This window comes from Podarcis bocagei, assembly GCF_964188305.1.
Source record: "Podarcis bocagei genome assembly, chromosome: 4".
Taxonomy (NCBI): Eukaryota; Metazoa; Chordata; class Lepidosauria; order Squamata; family Lacertidae; genus Podarcis; species Podarcis bocagei.
In genome coordinates, this window is record NC_138128.1 from 37586205 (window position 1) to 37610759 (window position 24555).

General features: G+C 44.4%; 2 protein-coding genes across 6 annotated transcripts in view; one reads left to right on the forward strand and one right to left on the reverse strand.

Moving 5' to 3' along the window:
- The window catches only part of ANO7 (anoctamin 7), a 38465-nt gene extending 25200 nt beyond the window's left edge, over positions 1-13265 (forward strand). For 2 of the 3 annotated variants that reach the window (XM_081192585.1, XM_081192586.1), the window contains exons 13-24: positions 23-160; positions 1244-1342; positions 1432-1534; positions 2366-2477; positions 4761-4815; positions 5560-5657; positions 6235-6374; positions 6778-6983; positions 7216-7358; positions 8725-8815; positions 10508-10627; positions 12197-13265. In XM_081192585.1, coding sequence (XP_081048711.1) covers positions 23-160; positions 1244-1342; positions 1432-1534; positions 2366-2477; positions 4761-4815; positions 5560-5657; positions 6235-6374; positions 6778-6983; positions 7216-7358; positions 8725-8815; positions 10508-10627; positions 12197-12256 — 1365 coding nt within the window. In that variant the 3' untranslated portion in view covers positions 12257-13265. Of the gene's footprint in view, positions 1-22; positions 161-1243; positions 1343-1431; positions 1535-2365; positions 2478-4760; positions 4816-5559; positions 5658-6234; positions 6375-6777; positions 6984-7215; positions 7359-8710; positions 8816-10507; positions 10628-12196 lie in introns of those variants that run through there. The other variant, XR_014007761.1, reaches the window with a different exon arrangement.
- A 2-nt stretch (positions 13266-13267) lies between these two features.
- HDLBP (high density lipoprotein binding protein) overlaps positions 13268-24555 on the reverse strand; it is a 57967-nt gene continuing 46679 nt past the window's right edge. For all 3 annotated transcript variants that reach the window (XM_081192526.1, XM_081192528.1, XM_081192527.1), the window contains exons 18-28: positions 22826-23047; positions 22476-22694; positions 21513-21651; positions 20736-20890; positions 20223-20327; positions 19662-19796; positions 18256-18399; positions 17838-18023; positions 16857-16973; positions 16508-16636; positions 13268-15500 (exon numbers count right to left, since the gene is read on the reverse strand). In XM_081192526.1, coding sequence (XP_081048652.1) covers positions 15414-15500; positions 16508-16636; positions 16857-16973; positions 17838-18023; positions 18256-18399; positions 19662-19796; positions 20223-20327; positions 20736-20890; positions 21513-21651; positions 22476-22694; positions 22826-23047 — 1638 coding nt within the window. In that variant the 3' untranslated portion in view covers positions 13268-15413. The remainder of the gene's footprint in view (positions 15501-16507; positions 16637-16856; positions 16974-17837; positions 18024-18255; positions 18400-19661; positions 19797-20222; positions 20328-20735; positions 20891-21512; positions 21652-22475; positions 22695-22825; positions 23048-24555) is intronic.

A 24555-nucleotide genomic window follows, 5' to 3' on the forward strand; every position in this document is an offset into this window, starting at 1 on the left:
CTTCATGTTTCCTTTGTTGTAGGAACGTCCACGGCCCCAATTCACTGCTATGGCACCCATGACAACCACAAATCCAATCACTGGAGCGGAGGAGCCCTATTTCCCCACACGGAGCCGTTTCAAAAGAATCATGGCTGGATCAATGGTCATCATCATGATGGTGAGGGAGCTGCTATTTGAGGGTGGAGGCGTAAAATAGGATGGACTCTTGAGTAGGGATAGGGGAGAAATTCGATACAGTTCACATTTAGTGGTGAATCTATCTAATCTGCACTTTCAAAAACAGCATGAGAACTGAAACACAGGCATCATTTGACATTCGTACTTATCTGAATTTTGCAATGCAGTGCTCCAACCAATGTTTACAAAAATGCATACATTAGGTAAAAGATGTGTTCAGTTGAATATATTAGTGAACATAAAAATGAATTATATTAAGTCTAAGTCCAAGTCTGCTGTGGCTGTGGGAGAAGCCAGAACCTCATGGGTGTTAATGCTGTGAACCCCACTATCATAGGCTCAGGTTGTATATATGTGTAAATAAACCATATATCATAAAGACATTACAGTCTCTACTGTGCTTCATTTCTAAAAGGAAACACATACCCTGGGTAAGTGCATCTGGTACCCCTTGAATCTCACATCACTCAGGGAGATTGGGATGGCGTGTAACAATATGTTATATTTGCCCTCACTTCCTCTCTCTTGGTTACCATTACTACTTCTTGCTTTTTGTTTGGATCAAAAGCCAAGGAAAAAGCCACTCAGAAGGGAGGAAATCACGGTTTCTATGTCTGTTGTGGCTTCTATGGTCATTATTGATGACTGACTCCTCACTGACACTCCTCTGCCTCACTAAGGGCAGTTCCACACAACACACTTAAAGCATATCCAATGCACATTGAAAGCAGACGATTCCCACCAAAGAATCCTGGGAATTCACTGAGTGACTTTAGGCGAGTTGCTATGTCTTGCAGCCTAACCTACCTCACAAGGTGGTTGTGATAAAAAGTTGATTCCATGGAGGAAAGACATGATGTAAATATAAACAGATAAAAAGAAATAAAAATCAGATAAAGCCACATGCCATCTTGAGCTTGTTGGAGACAGGAAGGATGGATATAAATGTAAGTAAATAAGTAAAAAAAAAAGTCCTCCCCAAGTCATAGTAACAGATCCATTTACAATAATAAGACAGCAAACTCATATTATTAGTACTCATTCAGCCTGGTTCTGTCTTCAGATTGCTGTGGTGGTGATGTTCCTGATTTCAATAATCCTTTACCGGGCCATCATTGCCGTAGTTGTAGCCAAGTCTGGGAAATACCTTCTTGTAGCTTCGGTAAGACACTTCCATGACTCTCTACCACTTTACCTTAGGTGTGCTGTTTGCATTTGGACTTCACATTCTCTCCTGTTTCCCCCTCTTAGGCTTCTCGTATTGCTAGCCTCACTGGCTCAGTGGTGAACCTCCTCTTCATCCTCATCCTATCAAAAATTTACACTTCACTGGCACTTTTTCTTACCAAGTGGGGTAAGTAGGCTGTATCTGGAAACACCGAAGCAGATTCTCAACCTGAAGGTGCGGCTTCTTGAAACCAAAACATTAAACCGGGACTTGAATTTGTGGGAGAGGGGCAGGGGCAGGCAAATAGAAGATCTTTATTGAAATCCACAAGCCTTACTTCCTAACTCACCCTAATATTAACTAAATTGTGCCTTGCCATAGTCTTCTAAAAGCACCAGCTAAAGTGGGTGGCACTAAACGTTTTTATGGTGGTGTATAGAATCTGGAATCCCCAAAAGAGGATTTTTTTACTATCTTCTTAGGGCTTAGTTTAAATCTTTGCTGTGAATTTTGGATGACATTTTGGAACATTGCCTTGCTCTGATCTTTATAGTTGTTTAAAAGTCTGCCTCTTATTTTTCCTGCATATTTTTCATGTTTAAATTTTGGGATCTTGATTGCATAAGCATCTCCCTCATTAGTAGGGAACCCTCTACAGACATCTGCACTCAGTTCACAGGCATCCAGAGAAGGGTTTGAGTGGGTCTGGGGGCACAGCCTCACTCTCCTTCCATACAGTACCACTACATGTAAAATAAAGGGGTGAATATGGCTTAAATCAGAAATTACAAGAGTTGTTTTTCGTCCATCTCAGCCACAGTATTTCATTAAACTAGAAGGTACTTGTAACCCACAATGTGCATTAGAATTCTGTGACACTGAGATGGTTGGGGGTGGAGTTTGAGTCACCTTTGTTCACTTAAAGCACTAAGGATGCTCCTGTTGTGATTTACCACTGAGAGGGCTTGGAAGTTCCCACCATTCTTGTGGTACTCTATTATGTTTTTTCTTCCATAGAGATGCATCGTACACAGACCATGTTTGAAGATGCGTTCACCTTCAAGGTGTTTGTTTTTGAGTTCATCAATTTCTACTCCTCTCCCATCTACATTGCGTTCTTTAAGGGCAGGTAAGCTGTTTTGGAGATGGGCAGCTTCTCTAAAGTGGATGCCATTTTCCTCTGTGGCCTAGGCATACTTGAAAGACTCATCTGCACCATTGAAATATGCCCCTACTACACGCTCACATTTGTATAATTCTGTATCCTCCTTCCCCATAATTCTGTTTCCATAACATGATATCCCATCTGCATTCAATTCAGAGAACAGGACTACTTTCATTAGTGTGGGAAGAATACAGACACACTATTGCCTACATACTATTGTAGGTGATTTAACCATGGCCAAACTATGAGGAGAGCCCTATCTCTTGGCTGTGCCATGCTTTCTGACTTTACTGTAGCACATACCAATGGAACTCTCCACAGGCATCTAGTTGGCTACTGTGAGAACAGGATGCTGGACTAAATGGGCTATTGGCCTCATCCATAAGGCTCTTCTTAAGTTCTGCCCCCCCCCCCCCCGCAACAATAAAAAGCTCTGTGCAATATTTTCCAACACTGGGTCTCCAGGTGTGTTTAGAAAAATCATTAAACTGCCTAACCAAATCTACACATATATATATTTCTCTATGGTGTAGATGTTGGGCTGAAACTCCCATCATCCCCAGTCAGCTTAGTCAATGGCCAGGGATGATGGGAGTTGTAGTCCAGACATATCTGGGGACCCAAAGTTGAAGAGCAGTGGTCTAGGCCACACAGAAAGAGAGTGGAACTCAAGGAGGTGAGGACTTCTAGCCATTCTTTTGAAGGTGTGGTCTTGCTCCACCACTCTTACCCTCATCCAAGTTAAATTCAGTAGCAAACTGATGCTTCTTCTGATCCAGCCAAGTCTCAGATGTAGTAAAACTCAAAATTCAGCAGGAATTCTAGCTGCAAGTGGTTGCTATTGATAGCCATTGAGGAAAAAGTGAGGCCCTGTTGCCATCTACTGCGCAGAAGTAGTTATAGTTTATAATGCGAATCCTCAGCGGTGAGTATTAAAAAGTCAGACTGGTTGTAGGTGAACACAAGACCAAATGTGCCAGCTATGTTAGTTTGTGATGTTTGCAATGACCTTGGGATCCTGAATCCAGGCATAGCTGGAAGGTTATGGTGGAAAGACTGGTTTCTTCGGGTCAAACTAAATATTATGCATAAATAGTAAAACTCTACAGACCTTAAAAGAAGAAAAAGAAGCTATTAGGAGGTAGTGGTTGGAAGTAGAGAAGTCCTGGAGGAGATCTTGACCTGTAAGTAAATGTTGCATATAAATGTGTGTAATAAAATCAACTGGACCATCTTTAAGACATATCTAAAAACCTGGCTACCTGTGAGGGGGTGAACAGGCAGGGGAAAGGTTAAGCACCTCTCAGGGCTTCTCTGCTTCAAATTGTCCCTGGCCAAACTGACATTTTCTAAAAAAGAAAAGGGGGGGGGGGGAGATGAGGCCCTTCTGGTTGTTCTGCAACCTGCAGAGATCTTTTTGTACATTTTCAGTAGGGAAGCTTTCTTATTGAATTAAGGCAGGCACCAGCAATGATGGTATTTTGGTGTCTGCTAAAAATCATTTGTTCTTTTAAGCCTTTGTTGGACATGGATATTTCAACCCAATGTTTGCTGCCATGTTATTTATTCTGTAAATAAGTTTTAATGTTGTTTTGCACACCACCTTGTGATTGTTGCATGAAAGACAGTTTAGAAATCATTAAAATAAAAAGCAGCAAGGGACTGTTGCAGATTCTTATGTACATGCTTGGAGAGAGAGCGGGGAATTCCTGCCCCCCTTTCCCTGTAATGTGCTTGGACCACCTGAAGTTAGTGCTTTTCAGGATCATTGCTGTACAGTGGAACCTCGTGTTACGTACCGTCCTCTTTGCAAATGCTGCGGGTTACGAGCTCTGCTAACCCGAAAGTAGATGCTCCTGGTTGCAAACTTTGCCCTGGGATGCGAGTGGAAGTCATGTGCCAGCAGCGTGGCAGCAGCAGGAGGCGCCATTAGCGAAAGCGCGCCTTGGGTTATGAACAGTTTCGGCTTAAGAGCGGCCCTCCGGAATGAATTAAGTTTGTAACCAGAGGTACCACTGTACTCCTCTTTTCTATGAGTCTGAGGGTTGTGTTGGCTGAGCCATTTGAGGCAGCAAATTGTATGAAGGCGCCTTGCGATTGGTTACAGTAGATGGCATTCTGGTCACTGCCAGCTTTTTTCCTGTGGCTTCTCTTTATGCACAGAGTAGGATGTTTATGCCTCGTGTAAAGAAAGACCTTGCAGCTGACTGTCTTGGCCTTTTATTTTTATACTTTCTTCACCTTCAGGTTTGTAGGCTATCCAGGACGCTATTCCACATTGCTGGGTATCCGCAATGAAGATGTAAGTATCTAAAAAGAGAGCAGTGCAGGACATGGACTCTAGAAATAACAGCTGATTAGGGGTTGTTCTAGAGTGGCTGGCACCATTAGCAGCCCGTAAGGTACGTTTAAGACTGGAGTTAAACTCTGTATAATAAATGCAGCGATAAAATAAAGAAGGCACCCTCTTTGCCAAGGAAACAGGGTCAGCCATTCCAAAGGCAGAGGCCAGATAAAGAGGGCATCAGGCTCAATGCTGGGAGTGGATGTTTCTCTAAAAACCAAAATAATCCCTCTTCTAGCTCCATCTATCTAGCTCCCTCTTCTAGCTCCATCTATCTATCCCTCTTCTAGCTCCATCTATCCAATGTCAAGTGCTTTTAGCCAGATTATTATTATTATTTATTGAATTTATATCCCACCCTTTATCCTTAAAGAGCACAGGGCAGCAAACAGATATACCATTTAAAAACAAAACAAAGCAGAAACAGATTTAGACGTTCTGAAAGCAACTACATTTAAGGACATACAATTAAAAAGACTCATTCATTCTTTCCTTCCCCGATGTTTCAATGTGGTGGAAATCTTTTAAGTAGGCATGATGTGCTCTGAGACCCCAGTGTTTGGTGTAGAGATTCCCAGGGGAGCAGAGAATTGAGGTTTCCTTTTCACCAGCAGCAAATGAAGTAGTTAACCTGTCTCTAGACTCCATATAATTGTTTCTCTGCTGCATCATCCTTCTAAAGCCTCTCTCTGTTTTCTCCAGTGTGGTCCAGGTGGCTGCCTCATTGAACTTGCCCAAGAGCTGCTTGTCATCATGGTGGGAAAGCAAATAATTAATAATGTGCAGGAGCTCCTCATCCCGTGAGTCTTTGTGATCTTGTGCTTTGCTGCAATGGACTATCCAGACATGGCCAGACCTGTAGAGAATCAACAAGATGAACAGACATATCATCCCCCAAAATATATAGATTTTCACTAATGTATTAATTTTTGTGCACATTTCCCCCTAACATAATATACATTTTTGTAAAGGTTTGGTTGGAGAACTGCATCATAAAATCTGGATAAGTGCAAATTTTGAAGGAAGGCTATATTTCCGTTCTCATATTGTTTCAGGAAGTGCTAATTTGATATGCTGCTTTAAATGCAAACTGAATAATTTTTTCTCCTCCATCCCTACCTCAAGATGTTGTGGCACTACACCTCTGTCAGCCCTAGCCAACATGGTCCAGTGGTCAGGGAGGACAGTAGTTGTAGTCAAACAGCTTCTGAAAGATGCAACATTAGTTACTCCTACCCTATAGATTCAATTCTGGGGCTAGATCAAAACTCTGTCTAGGCCTAGATGCAGACATGTAGCCACTAATTGATCGTCTCTTGTTGAACAATAAGAGGGCAAAACCTGAACATGTTAACTGTGTCTTCTTGCTCTCCACAGGAAGTTGAAATCATGGTGGCAGAAGCGGAAGTCTCACTCTAAAAGGAACGAGGGCCAGGAAAGCTCCACGAAGCAGCTCTGGGAGAGTGATTACGAACTGCTGCCCTATGAAGGGCTCTTTAACGAATACCTGGAAATGGGTACGAATCATTTGGGAAGGAAGGAGATGAGCAACTGAGGACAGTTCCCTGACAGTTGAGGGCTTAGTCTGTGTAAGTGCGTGAGGCACACTGAGTCCTGTATCTCGCTTTGACTATACCATGTTCTCAGGTCAACCGTTCTGGTTCAAGAGCACTTGTGCGTGCTCCACTCACCCACCAGTTGGTAGCCCTAGAGGAGTGACAATTAGAATACATGGGATCAAAAGCTTTACTCAGGTCAAAAGAGTGTGTGCATAACCTCCTAAGAAAAGGAACAACTTAGCAAATGCTATCCAAAGTTCCTGTGGACAGAATTCTTGTATGGGCTCACCTACATTATCTCCTGCGCGGGATTTCTTTGTGCTTGCCTTCCCTTATAATATCTTCTTTCTTTCCTCTTCAGTCCTGCAGTTTGGCTTCATTACCATCTTTGTGGCCGCCTGCCCCTTGGCACCTCTCTTTGCCTTGCTCAACAACTGGGTGGAAATTCGCTTGGATGCTCACAAATTTGTTTGTGAATACAGGCGGCCGGTTGCTGAGCGGGCCCAAGGCATGGGCATCTGGTTCCCTATCCTGGAAGTCATCACACACCTGGCAGTCGTTAGCAATGTGAGTAGCGCTGGGTCAAGGTTCTCTGCGTGCAGCAATACTGAGCTGACTTAATGGTCTGACTTAATAGAAGGCAGCTTCCTGGGTTGCTATGACTTTGCAGAAACTTGATACGCATGTTGTGTAAAGAAGTTGGAGTAAGACAGAAAAGTGGGTGGATGTGTTCCATTTAACACCTGGAAACGAAATGGTTCTTTAGACAGAGACTATTATTGTGCCTATCTTGTTCCAGGCCTTTCTGATTGCCTTCACCTCTGACTTCCTCCCTCGGCTATATTACCAGTACACTCATGCCAGTGATCTACAAGGCTACATTGACTTCACCCTGGCCTATGCCCCAAAATCTTTTGTCCTGGAGCACAATGTCACATGCAGGTAGGATCTCCCACTTTTCTGTCTCAGCTGTCTTCCTCATTGGGGGACACTGGACAGGTCCATTGCTTCAAAAATTAAACAGAGGGCAGGTTCTTGAAAAATAGCTTGCCTATTTTGGGACAAAGTGTTTTCTCAGAAAATCAGATAGTGCAGGATTTTTTAAAAAATTGGAGGGGAGAATCATGGACCACGGCACATGGAATAACATACCACATACTGTCATAAACATATGGTATGGCAACCATCCCTTGTGGGAAAACTGGTATAATATTCACCAAGAAACCAAATACAGTGAGATGTGTAGCATGTTTACTCAGAAGTACGTCTCTATATGTTCTGTGGGAAACATAGGAAGTTACTTTATATCAGGGGTCACCAACCCTTTTGAACTAGTGGGCATATTTCAAATTTTGACAAAATGGTGGGGCCATCAGTTTCAAAATGGCTGCCATGGGGGGGGGGCATAACAAAAATGGCTACCATGGTGAGTATGGTATAGGACGCAGAGGCAACTACCCCAGTACAGTGGTACCTCGGGTTAAGAACTGAATTCGTTCTGGAGGTCTGTTCTTAACCTGAAGCTGTTCTCAACCTGAGACACCACTTTAGCTAATGGGGCCTCCCACTGCCACCGCGCCGCCGGAGCACGATTTCTGTTCTCATCCTGAAGCAAAGTTCTTAGCCCAAGGTACTATTTCTGGGTTAGCGGAGCCTGTAACCTGAAGCGTATGTAACCTGAAGCATCTGTAACCCGAGGTACCACTGTACAAGGAAAAACATACAAGGTAGCCACACCACTCTACAGAAATTGCTTAGAGGGTACCCACACATTTTGTCTTATAACTTTCTTTCTAGGAGGACTAGGTGCTGTGTTGGTGACCCCTGCCTTATGCAGAGTCCGACCATTGGCTTCAATATTGTTCACAGTGACTTGGCAGCAGTAGTCCAGGGTTTCAGGGGACATTCCCAGTCCTACTTAGAGATGCCAGAGACTGAACCTAGGATTTTCTGCATGCAGTGCATATGCTCTGCTTCTGAGCTATGTTCCTTCCCACCAGGCTTGTTCCCAGAAAAGCATGCATAGGAATTGCAGCCCTGAAAATAAGCATCTTTTGGCTCCCCCCCCCCCTTGCTATAACCAAGTGGACAGGAGACTTAATCTTTAGAATGACAACCAGGTCCCAAATGCAGCAAATCTACTCAGGTCTCTGTTAGTTCAACTAAAGGGAATTTAGTGGTGGCTTACAGGAAGGAATGGAGAGAAGCAATAGACATTTAGTTTGTTTCCTGCAAATGTATGATTGCTATGCTGACTACTTCAGAGCTACTCAGCACACCTCTTTAACGTACAGCTCTATCTCCACAGGTACAGAGCATATCGAGAACAAAGTGGCAGGTATTCACTAGCTTATTGGAATCTACTGGCAATCCGCCTTGGCTTCATAATTGTATTTGAGGTTTGTTTCCCTCCGAGTGTCCCCAGAATGCTGCTCTACAAACAAGAGGTCCCATTTACATCTACCCACCTATTACAGCACTTACCATATTTGGGCAGTCCTATTTGGATTACATCACATGATGGTGGAAGGACAAAAAAAAAAAAAGTTGTGAAAAAGGGGTTGGGGAGATGAAATAGTTACTGGAATATGCCCCTGCCCCAAAACATAACTTTTTGAACTGGCTCACTTGTTGTTTGCAGCCCTAATGCCATTATTTGTTTATAAAGACCCAGTGTTCTATAGTAAGGTAAAGGTAAAGGGACCCCTGACCATTAGGTCCAGTCATGACGGACTCTGGGGTTGCGACGCTTATCTCCTTTTATTGGCAGAGGGAGCTGGCGTACAGCTTCTGGGTCATGTGGCCAGCATGACTAAGCCACTTCTGGCAAACCAGAGCAGCGAACGGTAACGCTGTTTACCTTCCCGCCGGAGCGGTACCTATTTATCTACTTGCACTTTGATGTGCTTTCGAACTGCTAGGTTGGCAGGAGCAGGGACTGAGCAACAGGAGCTCACCCCGTCGCAGGGATTCGAACCGCCAACCTTCTGATTGGCAAGTCCTAGGCCTTGTGATTTAACCCACAGCACCACCTGCGTCTCTAGTGTCCTACAGTACAATATGTCATATGTTGACTGGAGCCTCGGAGATAAGGTTCAAATCCCACTCAGCCATGAAACTCACTGGGTGATCTTGGGCCAGCCCGTGTCTTCACCTAACCTCTCTCATACAATTGTTGTGAATATAAAATGGGGAGGGAATAGAGTCATGTACTACACCTCGAGTTCCTGGGAGGAAAGGTAGGATATAAATGTAATCAATAAATAACCCCCTCTTTCTGAATTTACTTCAGACATTGGCACGTAGGCAACTCTGTTGTTAGTGTGTAGGACCTTAAAAAAAAAAGGAGCCAGCTGTGGTTGCAAAGAAGCTATTTAGCTGCCTTCAGTCCCAGTCTGGGGGGAAACGGCAGGTGATGATGATGTCAGGAACTGGTGCTGAGATGGTTTTGATGGAGCCGTTTCTGCAGAATTTAGCAGCTACTGCAGATCTGGTCCACGCAAGATGTTAAATCGCTCCATCTGGATGAGGTCATTGCTACATCCTGGTCAAGAGTCTACTGACAGTGCCACCAGGATGTGCCTTGTTCTGTAAATAATCTACAAATGCACCTTCTTGGTGCTTGTGGAAGTCCTCTATCCCAGCTTATTCAAAGGGAAATGGAATTTGTATAGTAGAGCAATCTATATCCCATGGGTAGCTTGCTCCGTGCTGATCTGTACGTAGTACAACACGAGCTACTTTTCTATTGAGTTTCGACTATTACATGTAATAAAGGTGTCACATTTTCAGACCACTGTAGTAAAGCTACATGTGCACTAGTCCTGCTTCCTGGGACACAGGGGATCCCTTATCTTTGATAAAGCACCCCTTAATTGGTGAGATAGGCTCCAGTCATATTTTCGCAATTACATATAATTGGCAGGGTGAAGAGAATACATACACTGGAGTCAGACATGCAGCAGGATTCCCCATCCATCTAGTTCTGAACAGCTGGGCCAGATTGCTGCTGCATGATCCTGACTTACTTGCTCCCACTCTGGCAATTTGGGCCACTGACTATCTTCAGCTTTCTTGCCTCCTCTTCCCAGCACGTGGTCTTCTTCATTGCACGTCTGATTGATATGATGGTGCCTGACATCCCAGAAGTGGTGGAGATCAAAGTGAAGCGAGAGCAGTATCTAGCTAAAGAGGCTCTGGCTGAGAACAAGGTAATTGTTTATTTTTAAATATTATTTTGAATCAGTACTTGGATTTTCTCTTCCAAAGACCATCTAAAGTGCTTAATGCCATAAACCTTAACCTAAACTGAGTCACACTGTTCCTGTGCTGAATCCCCTTCTTTGTCTCCTGGGTTTCCTTTTACAGGACTAGGTAAAGCAGCAAGGTTCACTTGCTGTCAGAAATATAGGATGTCAATTTCCCTCCCTCTCTCAGTAAGCAGCCTTGCAGCTTATAAGAGTAAATATAACCTTTATTTCCTGTCTGGCACATGAGTATACGTCCACTGGTCTTTGTCAGGGAATCTTAAGTCCCTGTACCCACACTGTGAACCATGATGGGGGAACAAGAGTGCTCAAACACACAAGAGTAGCTCCTCTACCCTACCTACATTCCTCCCCAAATAACCTACTTTTACCTTGATACTGTATTATAGAGTTGTATCTGGTGAACTTGTCCTTCTGCTTGCACAACAGAATTGCCTTACTCCTTTCCTTACATGTTTGGGGGTTCCCCCAACCCTCCAAAGCAGATTTTTTTGCGGGGCAAGGAAGTTCTGTTGCACAAGCAGAAGTCCTTGCACTAATTGGACACGTTCATTAGATACAAACCCAGAGTGTTTCCCAAACTTAGGTTTCCAGCTGTTTTTGGTCTACAATTTCCATCATACCTGGCCACTGATCCTGCTAGCTAGGGATGATGGGGGTTATAGTCCAACAACAGCTGGAGACCCAAATTTGGAAGACTGTGTTAAAATAATAGCATAGTAATTTTCGTGTATTATCGATGACTAGTGACACCGGTCTATCTGTTGTAGGGGGTGTACCTTATTTTTGGAAGCTGGTATCAAGAACTGGCAATTTCAGCTGCTGATTGCATTAAGTTCCAGCCTGTATGTCAACACCTGTCTTTCTATTTGTAACCCTGTCCACTATTTTTCAAAACTGACACATACCTTTTAGGGGAAGGTCTTATATTTTTCCTATTATGTGTCAAAGCAAAGTAAGATTCTGGAAGTTGGCTCGCCCTTTGATCACACATTCGGCTCCTCTGTTATCATTCAAAGCATATTGTGCCAACAATCTATGGACAACTCCATAGAATTTTTCTAATAACAAGCCAAGTTTCAACTCTTTTGGTCTCAGGTGTGTGGACTTCAAGGTATTAGGAATTTTGGGCTTACTTTTTTGAAGCAACTTTACGGCCGGTGTGTTACGGTTGAGTGAGCTCTTTGCTTAAACTGAACGCTCCAATTACTTTACTGTATCTCAAGGGTGGCAGTATTGAGGTTTGGGTAATAAGCAAATTGAAACGTAAGCTGTGTAGAACTGACAGAGCTATGTATCTTTAGGTGGTATAACAGCTGTCAGTGGAGTGGCATCGCTTACCTGGCTTCCCATCACAGAAGTCACTGTAGGGCCAATCTGTCATTCCACCTACAATGTGTTGACCTCACCATCATTGTCTTGCCTGTTGGTTATCACCAGCGACCTCCATGTTGGGAAGCCAGGTAAGCAATGCTTCTCTACCCTGTTGACTGTTGATTTCTCTTATGACAGGCCCTCACCGAAGTGATAGATGTGAGAAATCCAACCCCTCTGGCAGAGAAAGCACCATAGTAGGAGGCTCACGATGCTGAAAGACATTCTGGTTTTGATGCAGCCCAAGTTGCCAAGCTTCTGGAAGAGCAAGGGGTGGGGAGGTGAGCAGCCTAGAAGAACTTGACAAAAAGTGACACTTCTCTGCTCTAGTGCTGTACTGTAGAAGGAGACTTGGAGCTTTTAAAGGCTTCAGGAATTTGATCAATCCAGCTGCTGCTTTAAGGACTTTGAGAAGTGTTAACTTGGCAAAGGACAAGATATACATGGAGAATGGATAAATCTAACCAGCCCACTCATCAGCTCTGCAATCATTTGCCTAACTGAACAGCTTTGTCAGGCTTTCCATGTCCTCACTGCCCAAGAAGTGACTTCTACTGATATTTATAGAGTTATAGTCTAGCAGTGAGCACAGAGGAGTCCTACATTCCTGTTTACAAAGAGGGAGGGCTGCTTTTTAACTTGTGAAGAAGTACTGCTTAGCGACAAGGAATCTTCCAACGAGGGAAGAAGCTGCATCACTTGGATGGCTTATAAGAGTGAGAGCTGCTCTGATGAGCTAAGGGCAGATTACTGGAGACTAGCTGTGCACTTTGCTTAGCATGCAGTGGCCAGCTTAACAGAAGATTACTGCTTGAGAAGGCAACCATTTGAGAGCTGGTACTGAGCTTCACAAGCTGCCTGCTCCCCTCTTCCTCTCACACAAGCAATACAAGACTGTGAGTATCCTCTGCACATCAGTTTGAATCTGCTTTAGCTGGAAGCTGCAATGTGGCATATGCCAAATACTAGTGATTGCAATCATGATTAAACAGTACCCCTGCTGACAGCAAATGGGCAGAATCTGTCCAACATTCAGTACGAACAGCTAAAAAGTCCAAGTTCTTTTACAATTGTTTGGAATTAATTGTGAAAGGTTGAGTTAGCAGCTGTTCAGTATTTCATTAGGAAGGCAGGTAGAAATTTTGAATTAGTGACTTCTTAAAAACACACACTAAAGTATACAGAAAATAAAGACAACCACTCAAAAGCTGTTTCAGGTTTTATTTTATTTTTTTAGAATTTATAAAATTCCAGTGTCATCCATACTCATGAGCCTTTATACATGTTTTGCATATAATCTCCAAATTCCAAAGTTAAGGCCAAGGGATCATTGCCATGGAAACATAATATGGAAGACATTAAGAGAACATGGAGCACACCTCTGCAGAGCATCTGCTGCAGACTACATGGGACAGAGGGGGTAGAGTACTCTCAACAGTTTGAACAAATGGCTGGGTTGGGGGGCCATGCTCAATGGCAGTTGAAGCCTAAAAACACATGTGCAAGTGATGTGACTGACATTCAGACACCAGGTATACTACTGGCAATACATTAAAACACTACTACCCTGTTTGTCTCCTGCTCAGATAGTAAGAGGGCTTGTCCTGCCCCGAGTGGAATTAGCATAGAGAAACAAATCTCTCCTCCCTTCAGCTAGGTTTACTGAAAGAAAGAGGCTTTCCTTCCTGTTGGGCTAGCGGTCAAGAAAGACAAGAGCCTTGCAGACCTTTTCCCAGTATGTATTAACGGGGGCATAAGCAATCCTGGGGTTCGGTTCTTAGCTAATGGCTCAGAAAAGCTCTTTGGAGGGGAAGGGAGGCAGTAGGCAGAGAGCAGAGTTGGCACCAGACCAGCCCTGGCACCAGCACCTTCGGCAGAAAAGATATATATATATATACCATGTAATGGCTGGAAGAGCAGCTTTAATAAAAGCAGCCTTGTATCGGTTTATGGCAGCAACTAGAATGCAGAAACTACTGTTGTATGAGGGACATGACAAAAGGACAAAAACATTTGCTGCCAGACTACAGAAAGGCCTTTGCTGAATGTAGGTATTCTCTCCTCCCCTCCAAGAGAGGCTTGATTTAAGACTGAACTGCAATCCAGCTTCTTCAATTTAAGTGAGAGCCACTCCTTACCTGCCTCCCTCCCCAAGGCCTAACCTTTTGTCACAAGACTACAGACCAAATTATGTGACGGTGGTTAAGACCATCTTAGTAGGAGGGGATGTTTGATGGCATGTAGCCAGGCTGAAGCCACACACAGATCCCTCTGCTCACAGAGGAACAACAGTCATGATAACAGGAAGCGAGAGGGGCTTGACTGAAGAAGCAGGCCACTGTCATTCCGGCTTGAGGTAGAAAGAAGGCAATAGTAAAAAGCAAAAAAGACACACTCTTAACCCTGGTATTTAAATGCCATCACTATCAAGCCTGGGGAGGGAGAAAGAGTAATGTACCCTCTAACACCACACTAATAGCTCACCACCTTCTGTGACATGCTACCATGGCACTTTTGGTTGAACCAAGTTTTGTTAGACCCAATAATACTGTCAGTTTTCTGGTTCCGCTCAGCCATACTACTGCTGGAAAGGGAGAACAAAAAAGAGTGTACATGTCCAAACACTGGTGATGAGCCGCGATTCAATACTCACACCAACAAGGGGAGAATTTTGGTACACTCAGCGATGCAGACTAACACAGCAAGGGTTATGCCCCTCTTAGTGCTTCCTGGGGCCATATCTCCAGGCTGAACCACCTCCTCCACCTATCCATTCTGGCCAATTTCCTTTCCCATAGCAGTATTAGATGGGTGCGTGTTTTGTTTTTTGTTTGGCAGTTGAAAGGGAAAAGTTGATTGCACTCTACAAAGGTAAGGCCTTGGAGAAACAGGGCAGGAGGGGGAAAGAGCAAATATTTTGGCTTTGTAGAAAGTTGAGGAAATGCATTTCCTGAGGTTGAGAGACAGGAAGTAGATTCCTAGCTGCAGTGAGGAGATCTCCTAATGGAGCCTAGAGTGCTTTTTGCAAGGTGTACCTGGGAGGTTTGGTTACTACACCATGGCCAACATGAGACTGAGTGAAAGTTGAAAGGCAAAAAAAAAAAAAATTATGTATGTGTTTTAAGGTTGGAATCTACGTGGAAAGTTTCTTCCAGGGCAAGGAGAAAGGAAAGAGTCAAACTGAAGCATAGTGAGGCCTAAGCGCAGGGACAACAGAGAACCTCAAAAGGGGTAGCACTCTAGTTTCATTAAGAGACCCCCCATGGGCAATCTGCACTGGATCCAGCCACTAGATCAGAATTCAGAAAGGAAACCTTGTGGCAGGTGGCTGGACAAGATTGCTGCTTCCACTCTATTACCGCTTAGGACCCCAAGGTAGAGTTTTGGGGGCCACCTGAGCTCCAAAACTTGGGAAATCTTCAGAACTGGTCATGTCAGGGGCCTGTAAGGAAACAAAAGCCAAAACCGTAACTAGTACAAGTGCTCTGCTGCATTAAACAACATCACTGACTGTATATGAAGAGGAACTTAACTCCTCTGCACATCACCACCAGCCCCGAAAATGCACCAAGAATGATAAGCTTTGAAGGTAGTGTCTCATCCACTGCTACTACAGCTAGCTTGAGGGAAGATTTTTCCAACAATAGTAAAGCAGCCTCTTCCAAGATGAGCCTTTAAAAAACAACAACCCAGCTGCACCCACTCAAGAATGAGGGACAGAGCAATACAAATCCCCCTTCAAATGGGCTGGGTGGAGGGTTTGGACTGGAAAGAGAGAACTCTCCAGGCTAAAGATGGCTTGGTCTCACTGCCGTCATGTGACAGCATCAGGCCCAACTGCCCTGCACCCCTCTTTCCGTGGCAGCTACCCTGCCTGCAGGGAATGAGGATATAGAATAGAGTTCTACAGTAGTATGATGCAGGAGCAGGATGGTGGAGGTTGCAATAATCCACACCAGTGTTCATAACCCATTGGCAATTTACAGTTTTTTTATGAGTGGCGCTGGGAGGAGTAATTGGCTAGGTAAGATGTATCTGGCCTAGTGTCTCAGGTTGTAGTGCAAAAATTCCTGACAGCTAGGGGGAAACAGACACTGTTGGAGGGCAGGTATTGGGAAGAGAGGAAAAAGGACAATAAAAAGAAAGGATGACAGAAGAGAGGGGCATACGTATTACGTTTTTCAGGGGTCAGGTGTGTATCAACTTCCATAGTCCATTTTGCACCCGTGTGCTGGCCCCCTAACCGGATACAAACATTATGACAACAGAAGTGGTGGCAGAGTCTCTCGCACTACTCCATTTCCCCTTTTTCTTTTTCCTCCTTTTTTCACTCTACACAGTAATAAGAGGACTGACTCTTAACTTCATAATGAGAGGATTCATCTCTCTGGCCAAAGTCCTGGCCATCCTTTCGGTACAAAGAGTAACTATCGAGGAAGCAGCACCTACCTTCTCGGTGTTTCCTGGTGTCCAGGGGGCATCTCTCACCACAAATCCCTTTGATGCAGCCTTAGCTTCCCCATGAGCAGGTGGTTTCATGTAGACTTGCATTGCCTCATTGTCCACCACATCTGCCAGCTGCAACACCATACAAACAAGTGTGGTCCAAGTTAGAGATGTTTATTGCAGCACAAATTCATGTGTATCCCCCCCCCCCATTGCAAAAGGAGCAGTATTTTCTTGATATCACCCATATGTGGTGTATACATAAGATGCAAGCTGAGAAGTTTGGAAGGTCCACATACTGGCTTCTCTCAAGTACTAAAAACTACCTGGGTTTAAGAACTCTGACACTCACATATTCCTCCTCTAGGTTCAGGATATGATCAATGGCTTCCTCCACATTCTCAGGGAGTCCAGTCACAGTCACACAATTTGGATCAGCAGCTCCACTCTGGGGGAAGCGGATGTCCACCTGAAATGACAAAGATCTCAGATCAGCTAACAAATTAAGAGAAAATAGGTCTTTGCTTGTCTCATTTCCCTGCATGCCATACACCAAGAGACTAGAGAAAGCAGAGTGATGAAGACAATACCAGAATATTGAGGGGCCTGGCTGAATTTGTTTAGGTCCCCATATAATAGCGATGGGAGAATCTGTAGTCTTCAATACATTGTTGAACTACAGCTCCCATCACACCCAGCCTGCATGGGACAATCAGGGACGATGGGAATTGTTCCCTATCCCTGGCATATATTCCCTATCCCTGGCATATAAATCAAGTTGTAGTCGTATTTTCACAGTTGTACAGATTTTGTTTTCTGTGCGGTGACTGAGCGGAAGCCCTGTCTTGTGCAATTCAGTTGAATCATCAACATTTTTTCCTGACATGCTCTTAAAGGTGTTTGAAGACCATCTACAGTTACTCCTAAAAGCAAGGATGCATGTCTGTGCAGCCACTAAGTTATTTTCTCACTACAGCCGTATATTGGAAGTCGAACGGAATCTGTTCCAGAAGTCCGTTCGACTTCCAAAACGTTCAGAAACCAAAGCGTGGCTTCTGATTGGCTGCAAGGAACTCCTGCAGCCAATCAGAAGCCACGGAAGCCCTGTCGGACGTTCAGCTTCCAAAAACAGTTCACAAACCAGAACACTCTCTTCCGGATTTGCAGTGTTCAGGAGCCAAAACGTCAGAGTACCAAGGCGTTCAACAACCATGGCATGACTGTACTCATACTCTCACTGCGCAATCAACCAAGTGCCAGGGTTCTTGAATGCATTCATTACACTCAGCAAAAATGGTATCTGTCTATCAGATACCATGTGCCCTTTACATACCTTGAACTCATCCATGATCTTGCGGATGGCTTTCCCCCGCGCTCCGATAATGCGGGCGTGAACACGATGGTCCAGAGTGATGTCCTCAGATACCATCTGCTCCAATTCACCAACAATCTTCATGATGGCATCTCGGGCAGATTCAGTATTCTTCTCATAACCAGTGATGGTGATCTGATCCTGGGACTGAGGCGGAAGTTTGAAGAGTTAGTCCCAGGCCCCTAAAGACAGCAGCACATAGCATAGGTCTCTGTGGCAAGCAAGGGCCAATAGCCCGACAAGGCCGCCCAAGAGGCCATGATGGAAATTGAGCAGACGGTGCTCATTGGAGCTCTGCTCAAAAAAAAAAGCTCCCTCCATTCTGTGGATAAACAGCCCCCTCCCCCCACACACCAGCCTCCCTCCCAGAGTTCCTCACCTGAGATTCATCATCCTTATCTGGAAATTGTATGGTGACATCATGCTCTGTGCGGATTTGAGTGATCACAGCCCCTTTCCTGCCAATGATTTTAGGGTGGTATCTGGGCTCCACAGCAACAGTCAGCTTAAAATTCCGCAAAGCCTAGAACGATCAAGAGGGATGCTTTTAAGGATCTGCACAGCTGCTGCCTCTAATTACATGAATTATTTGTATCCAACTTTGGTAAATGTCAGATTTAGCTACATAACAGGGGAGTCCTCATATGATAGTAAAAAATATGTTTAACTCCCGTCACCTAGAGCTGATAATGCCTTAATATCATGCCCTTGCTCACATGGTTTTACTTTTTAGAAAACATATTGGACCTGAATCACAAAAAACTTGCACCCTGCGTTGTATTACACTGCGTCTTCATAAGAAGTATCTTACAAGCCCACAGAGCATCCCTGCCTCCTGCTGTCTCTCCCATATTGGGAGAATATTTTTGCTTTAGCCTTCCACTCTCTTCTAGATGGCAGTAATGTGATGGAAACCTCTTAGATTTAAATCTTAAAAGGTAAAGGTAAAAGTACCCCTGACGGTTAGGTCCAGTCGCAAACGACTCTGGAGTTGCACGCTCATCTCGCTCTATAGGCTGAGTGAGCTGGCGTTTGTCCGCAGAGAGTTTCTGCGTCATGTGGCCAGCATGACTAAGCCGCTTCTGGCGAACCAGAGCAGCACATGGAAACGCTGTTTATCTTCCCGCCGGGGCGATACCTATTTATCTACTTGCACTTGACGTGCTTTCGAACTGCTAGGTTGGCAGAAGCTGGGACTGAGCAATGGGAGCTCACCCCGTCGCAGGGATTCGAACCACCGACCTTCTGATCGGCAAGCCCTAGGCTCTGTGGTTTAGACCACAGCATCACCCACGTCCCATAGATTTAAATCTTATTACTCCTAATTCTCACGCTCCAAATTATTAAAGCCCTTGCCTCACTTTTCCTCCTTTGTTTTGCTTCATACCATCTCTTCATGCTCACACCAAGCTTTCCCTTCCAGACTCAAAATTTCATGATTCAGAAATCTTTTTTTGGTACATGGTCTGGGACTTCAGTCTAAGCTACAACTGCAAGTTCTGCCAATGGAGGCAGTGCTAAGACAACAACAGTGACCGCATGGCTGGAATACTTACTACCCCAGAACTATGGAGAGCCACCCCTCACCTTCCAACATTAGGCATTAAAGCATTGTCTGCATTAACTCATCCTGCTTAAGGCTGCTGACAAGATCCCCCAGTCTCTTCCCACAGCACCACTCTTAATTAAAAGATCTATATTTTATTCCTGATTTATTTATTTCTTATTAAGACAAGGCAGCTGGGAGAGACTGACAAATCACAATGGTTCTGGCACAACACATACCCGATCCTCTTGCTCAGCTTGCAGCTCCTTCACCCTCTCAAGAAGTCTAGCCTTGGCACGGTCCAGGTTAGTAGCAAGCCCACTGATAGAGATGATGTCAGACTGAAGCTCTGGGGCAGGGACTTGGATGTTCACCTACAAAAAGTTCCAGGCAGCTATCATTATGTCAGGACTGGGCAGTTGTTGTACAGGAGCATCTTTGCAGCCACCCATAACCTTCACAATCAATATTTCTTCAAAGAACTGGAATTCTCAAGTACTTAAAATTGAAAAAAAAATTCACCAAAAAACACCACCCTTAATGTATCATTGCTGGGTTTATACAGGCTACTTTAGTTCTCTGTAGCACAAAAAAAAAACACTACAATGAACAATAGGAAATATGTTATTGTACATCTCAGGTGCATGTGCAAGCATATGGATGAAAAATTGTGCTTGACCTCCTCAGTGGTCTTAAGACTGTTTCAACGTTATGATAATCAGTAAGAGTGGTCTTCATATTTTGGCCTATCTGTTCTCCAAAGCCCAAAAACGGAAGGAGTCAACAGAGAGCCTGCTCACCTCAAACTCGTCCATCATTTTCCTGATTCCAACGCCCTTCTGACCAATGATGAAACGATGAAGGTCGAAAGGAACTTCTACTTCAATGGTAACTGGAACCAGTGCCTGAAGAGGAAAGGCTGAAATTACACCAGCTGCAGAACTTATAAGCAAAAGAATCACTTTGCCAACAAGTACTTGTCCAGAGCCCACCAAGCAAACTCTCACCCCAGCAACACGTGAAGCTGTCAAACCAAAGCCGTAGAGTAAAATAATATTCAAGATACTGAGTGTGGGTGCTGCATAACATGTCCCACAGCCAATCACAGCTAATCACCTCAAGAGGTCAATTATTTACCTTTTCCACTCAGGCCTGCTTCTTCAGTGGAAATTATTGAATAGTCACTTAAGCGGTCCCGGGAGCCATGTACAATTAAAAGATCCTTATGAGCAAAATATGGCTGGGCCATTTTACAGCACCTAGTAAGCAAAGCTGTCTTTTTTCAGGGCACAGCAGCCAACAAATAATCTTACCTGCAGGGCTTCTTTTGCTGCCTCACACTTCTCTCGACGACCAGAGATTATGATAGTATCACATTTCTTTGGGGAGCCAGGATCTGTTTCTTTGCTCTCCTTCCCTTCTCCACCCTCTTTGCCATTCTCCTGGGCTGGCGACTCTGCAGTGGGAGCTATGATCACAGAGGTGAGAAGAGTGACTACATTTTCAACTGGTTAGCCGGAAGTTGCTGGATTGTTATCTCCAGGGCACCCAGGGGTATGGATTGTTCTCACTGTAAAATTCCTGCCCTAGGCAGATCATAGAAAAGCCATGTCTGAACTGCCACCTATCATTATCCTCTGTTAAAAATGCAAGAGCCAACTTCCACACCAAGTTTATTTGGTTTCCCAGTAGTGATGCCTGGCTGGCTGACATCTTCCATGTGGCCTACTGCTCATAAATGAACTACAAAGAATTACCCACCTAAATAGTCAGTTCTCAATGTGTGGTGGGATAGCCTTATTTGGAGAGGCACAGAATCATTAAGAGTTTGCCATGTTTCCCCTTCTACCTAGGTTTTTGGAAGACGATTAACCAACTCTGAAAGTATGCTGCCCTTAAGACAAGTCTGTAGTAAATGGAGGCCACATTTAGCTGACTCCCAAGGCAACACATCTGGGTTTAAGGAAATTGTGTTGCTTAAAAAAAAAAACCCTAGGAAAAATAGCATCTCAGAAGATATGAGGCACTTGTGTTGCTCCCCGCCCCCCACGGGTGCCTGCTTTTACTGGCAGGCCTGTAAGATCTCGTACCCACGTTCTCCTCCCGGTCTGGGAATTTGATCTGAACACCATGGTCACGGGTGATCTGCTGGATCCTGGAACCTTTGGGGCCCATAATAGAGCGGTGATACTTCTGAAGAATGGTGCATTCTATTGTCACCTGGGCTTCCTAGGGGGAGAAGAAAAGAATTTATTCCTATTTTATCCCAATTTCCAGATAATGGTTGCCTCCCAAAGTAACTAACATCAATTTTAAACTCTACTGGGTGAGATGATCCTTCACTTCCTGTGTGTGCTGTTTTAGGGTATGACCTGGCCCCACCAGAGCCAATCTCAGGGGGCCCAGCCCTATGGGCAAAAGGACACCCTCCGGCTGATGAGGCTGATGGGGTGAATCCTGCCCAATATTTTCAGATGATACGTGTGGTATACCATTTTTATTACTGTGATTTTTATCAATTTCTCACAGTGTCCTTCTGGGGCATGCCGTCCAATACTGCCAAATGTCCGTTTTAGAATGTCTCTGTTTTCCTTGACAATCTCATCTCTGTCCTTAGGACAGCAAAGTTCTATGGGGTTTTTGGTTATGTATTCAATCTGCCAGGATCAGATTGCATGCTGTACTGCCCTTATGAATTGTTTGTTGACTATAATGTGTGCAATAATGGAAGAAAAGTATGACTGCTAGGAAATACATGCCAGGGTTATAAGAAATTAAATCACAAAGAACAGGTTCCTGCACGTCACGGTCTGACTGTTCCAGCAAACCCTTTCTTTACTTTGGCTGCAATTAGAAGGCTATGATTAGTAATTAAGAATTCTTACCTAAAGCTCAGAATCTAAAGAGGCTTGTTTCTCAGGTGTTATGAGAATTTATGATACACCCAGTGGTTTTTTTTTAATAAAGGCTAGACCAAACCAGAAACAAAAACACCTAGACTAGGAAAAAAAGTGACCATGGGGAAGAGAGGTTCTTCTAACATGGACACTCACCAAGTCATCAATGATCTCCAAGATGCGTTTCTTTGCTGCTTCCACACAGTCCTTTGCTCCTTTAAGGGTGACCTTGTCACTCTGTGTGCCAGGGCGTGGAAAGCTGACCATCACACCCCCATACTCCTCTGCAATGGTCCGTAGCACCTGCCCTTTCCGGATGACAAAGTGCCGGTGATGCTTAGGGTCCACCGTCATGGAATCTTCAATCACATTGTCCTGAAACACACAAGGCATCGTCACTGCCTGAAAATTCTCCAGGGCAATGATCTCCCTTAAGTCCATATGTCAACATCAAAAGGATATCCCTTTTGACAAATATTGACAAATGAAAAGATCCTTTTCCTCACCAGGTTCTTGATGAGCACTTCCAGCTCCTTCTGGGCCTCTTTGACAGCTTCCTCTGTTCCCATGATAGTAATCAGCTCCTGATCTTTGTCCTCCGAGGTGGGGAAGATAATCCGGGCACCAGTATTATCACGCACCTTGCGAATGTTACCGCCTCCTTTGCCAATCAGGAACTTGTGGTACTCTGGTTTGGCACGCAAGTCCACAGTATAACTCTTTGTTTGCTAAACAGCAGGAATAAATAAAAATAAACGCATCAGGATTTGGAGGTATTTCTTTACATTCTTGTCGCCGTTTTTACTGGAGAAAACTAATATGACAGCCCTACTGAAAAATCTGTGGAGGTTAACAGCTTTGAGATCCAGATGCTTGGAATAAATCAGGTTAAAAGCCCTTTTCAAGGCATGAAAGGTAGGAGTTAAGCAATGTTCATACACAGAAGCAGAATTCTGTGGGCAGGTTGCACTATTACAAACGTTCCATCTGTCACAAGCATATTAGCTTGAACAAATGGTCCGTCTCTGCACTGCTCTGGGGTTTTTCATGACACCCCCAGAGCCAAATTCAGTTGGGGAGGGGCATGGGGGGGAAGCACCATTGAACAGGGTTTCTGCTGACGTGGTTTGTTAGGTGAATCCTGCCCTGTATACTTAAACAAACAAACACTGCAGTCCAGCAAAAGTCAAATTATCTGTACAAATCATGCTAAATTGGATAAGTTTGCATATAGCTACTTCGCTTGTCACAGGAAATATTCCAATGGCTCTATAAGCAATCCCTCTATGCATGTGCAGCGGGTGCTCACATTAGAGAGGATCATGTCCTAAATATATGCACAGTCATACCTTGGGTTGAATACGCTTCAGGTTGAGCATTTTCAGGTTACGCTCCGTGGCGACCCAGAAGTAATGGAACACGTTACTTCTGGGTTTCGCCGCTCGCACATGCGCAGATGCTCAAAATGACATCACACACATGCACGGAAGCGGAGAATCGCGACCCGAGCAGACGCGGGTTGCATTTGCTTCTGGATGCGAATGGGGCTCCAGAACGGATCCCGTTCGCATCCAGAGGTACCACTGTACAGTGAATACTTTTTCTAAAAGTTAGAATGATTAAACATGGGAAGCTGTTTGATGTAGTGTTAGACCATTTGTCTACCTAGCTCCGTATCATTTACTTTGTGTGGCAGTGGCTCTCCAAGGTTTCAGAAACGAGCTCTTTCTTGCCCTCTCTGGAGATGCCAGGAACTGATGCTGGAACCCTTTGCATGCAAAGAAAGTACTCTGCCCCATCGTTTCAGCACTCTTCCACCACACCCTCAAATAGTGGTATAGAGGAGAAGACTTCTGTTCAAATCTCTGTTTAATCCCGGACACTCACTGTGACCTTGGACAAGACACTTTCTCTCAACTCTTAACCACCCCTGAGAGTTGCTACGAGGGCTACCTTCAACTGCACCAAAGAACGAACTGAGAGCTGCACAAATGAAATGCTTTGTCTGCTAGAAACCAGGAAAGTATGCCAAAGAAAGTGCTTTGAGATTCTGCATTGGCTCTGAATTTGCCTCTAGTGGAGAGACCAGCCTCAGGGCTGCAGACAAATGGAGTGAGACGGTATAGCTAGACAGAGGAGCCCAACAGCAGCTCGCTGTTAAGTAACCTGACAGGGCCAAACGCCCTGCCATTAAATGCAGCGTAGGCAGATTCCACCTGTTCTGCAGATTTAGGAC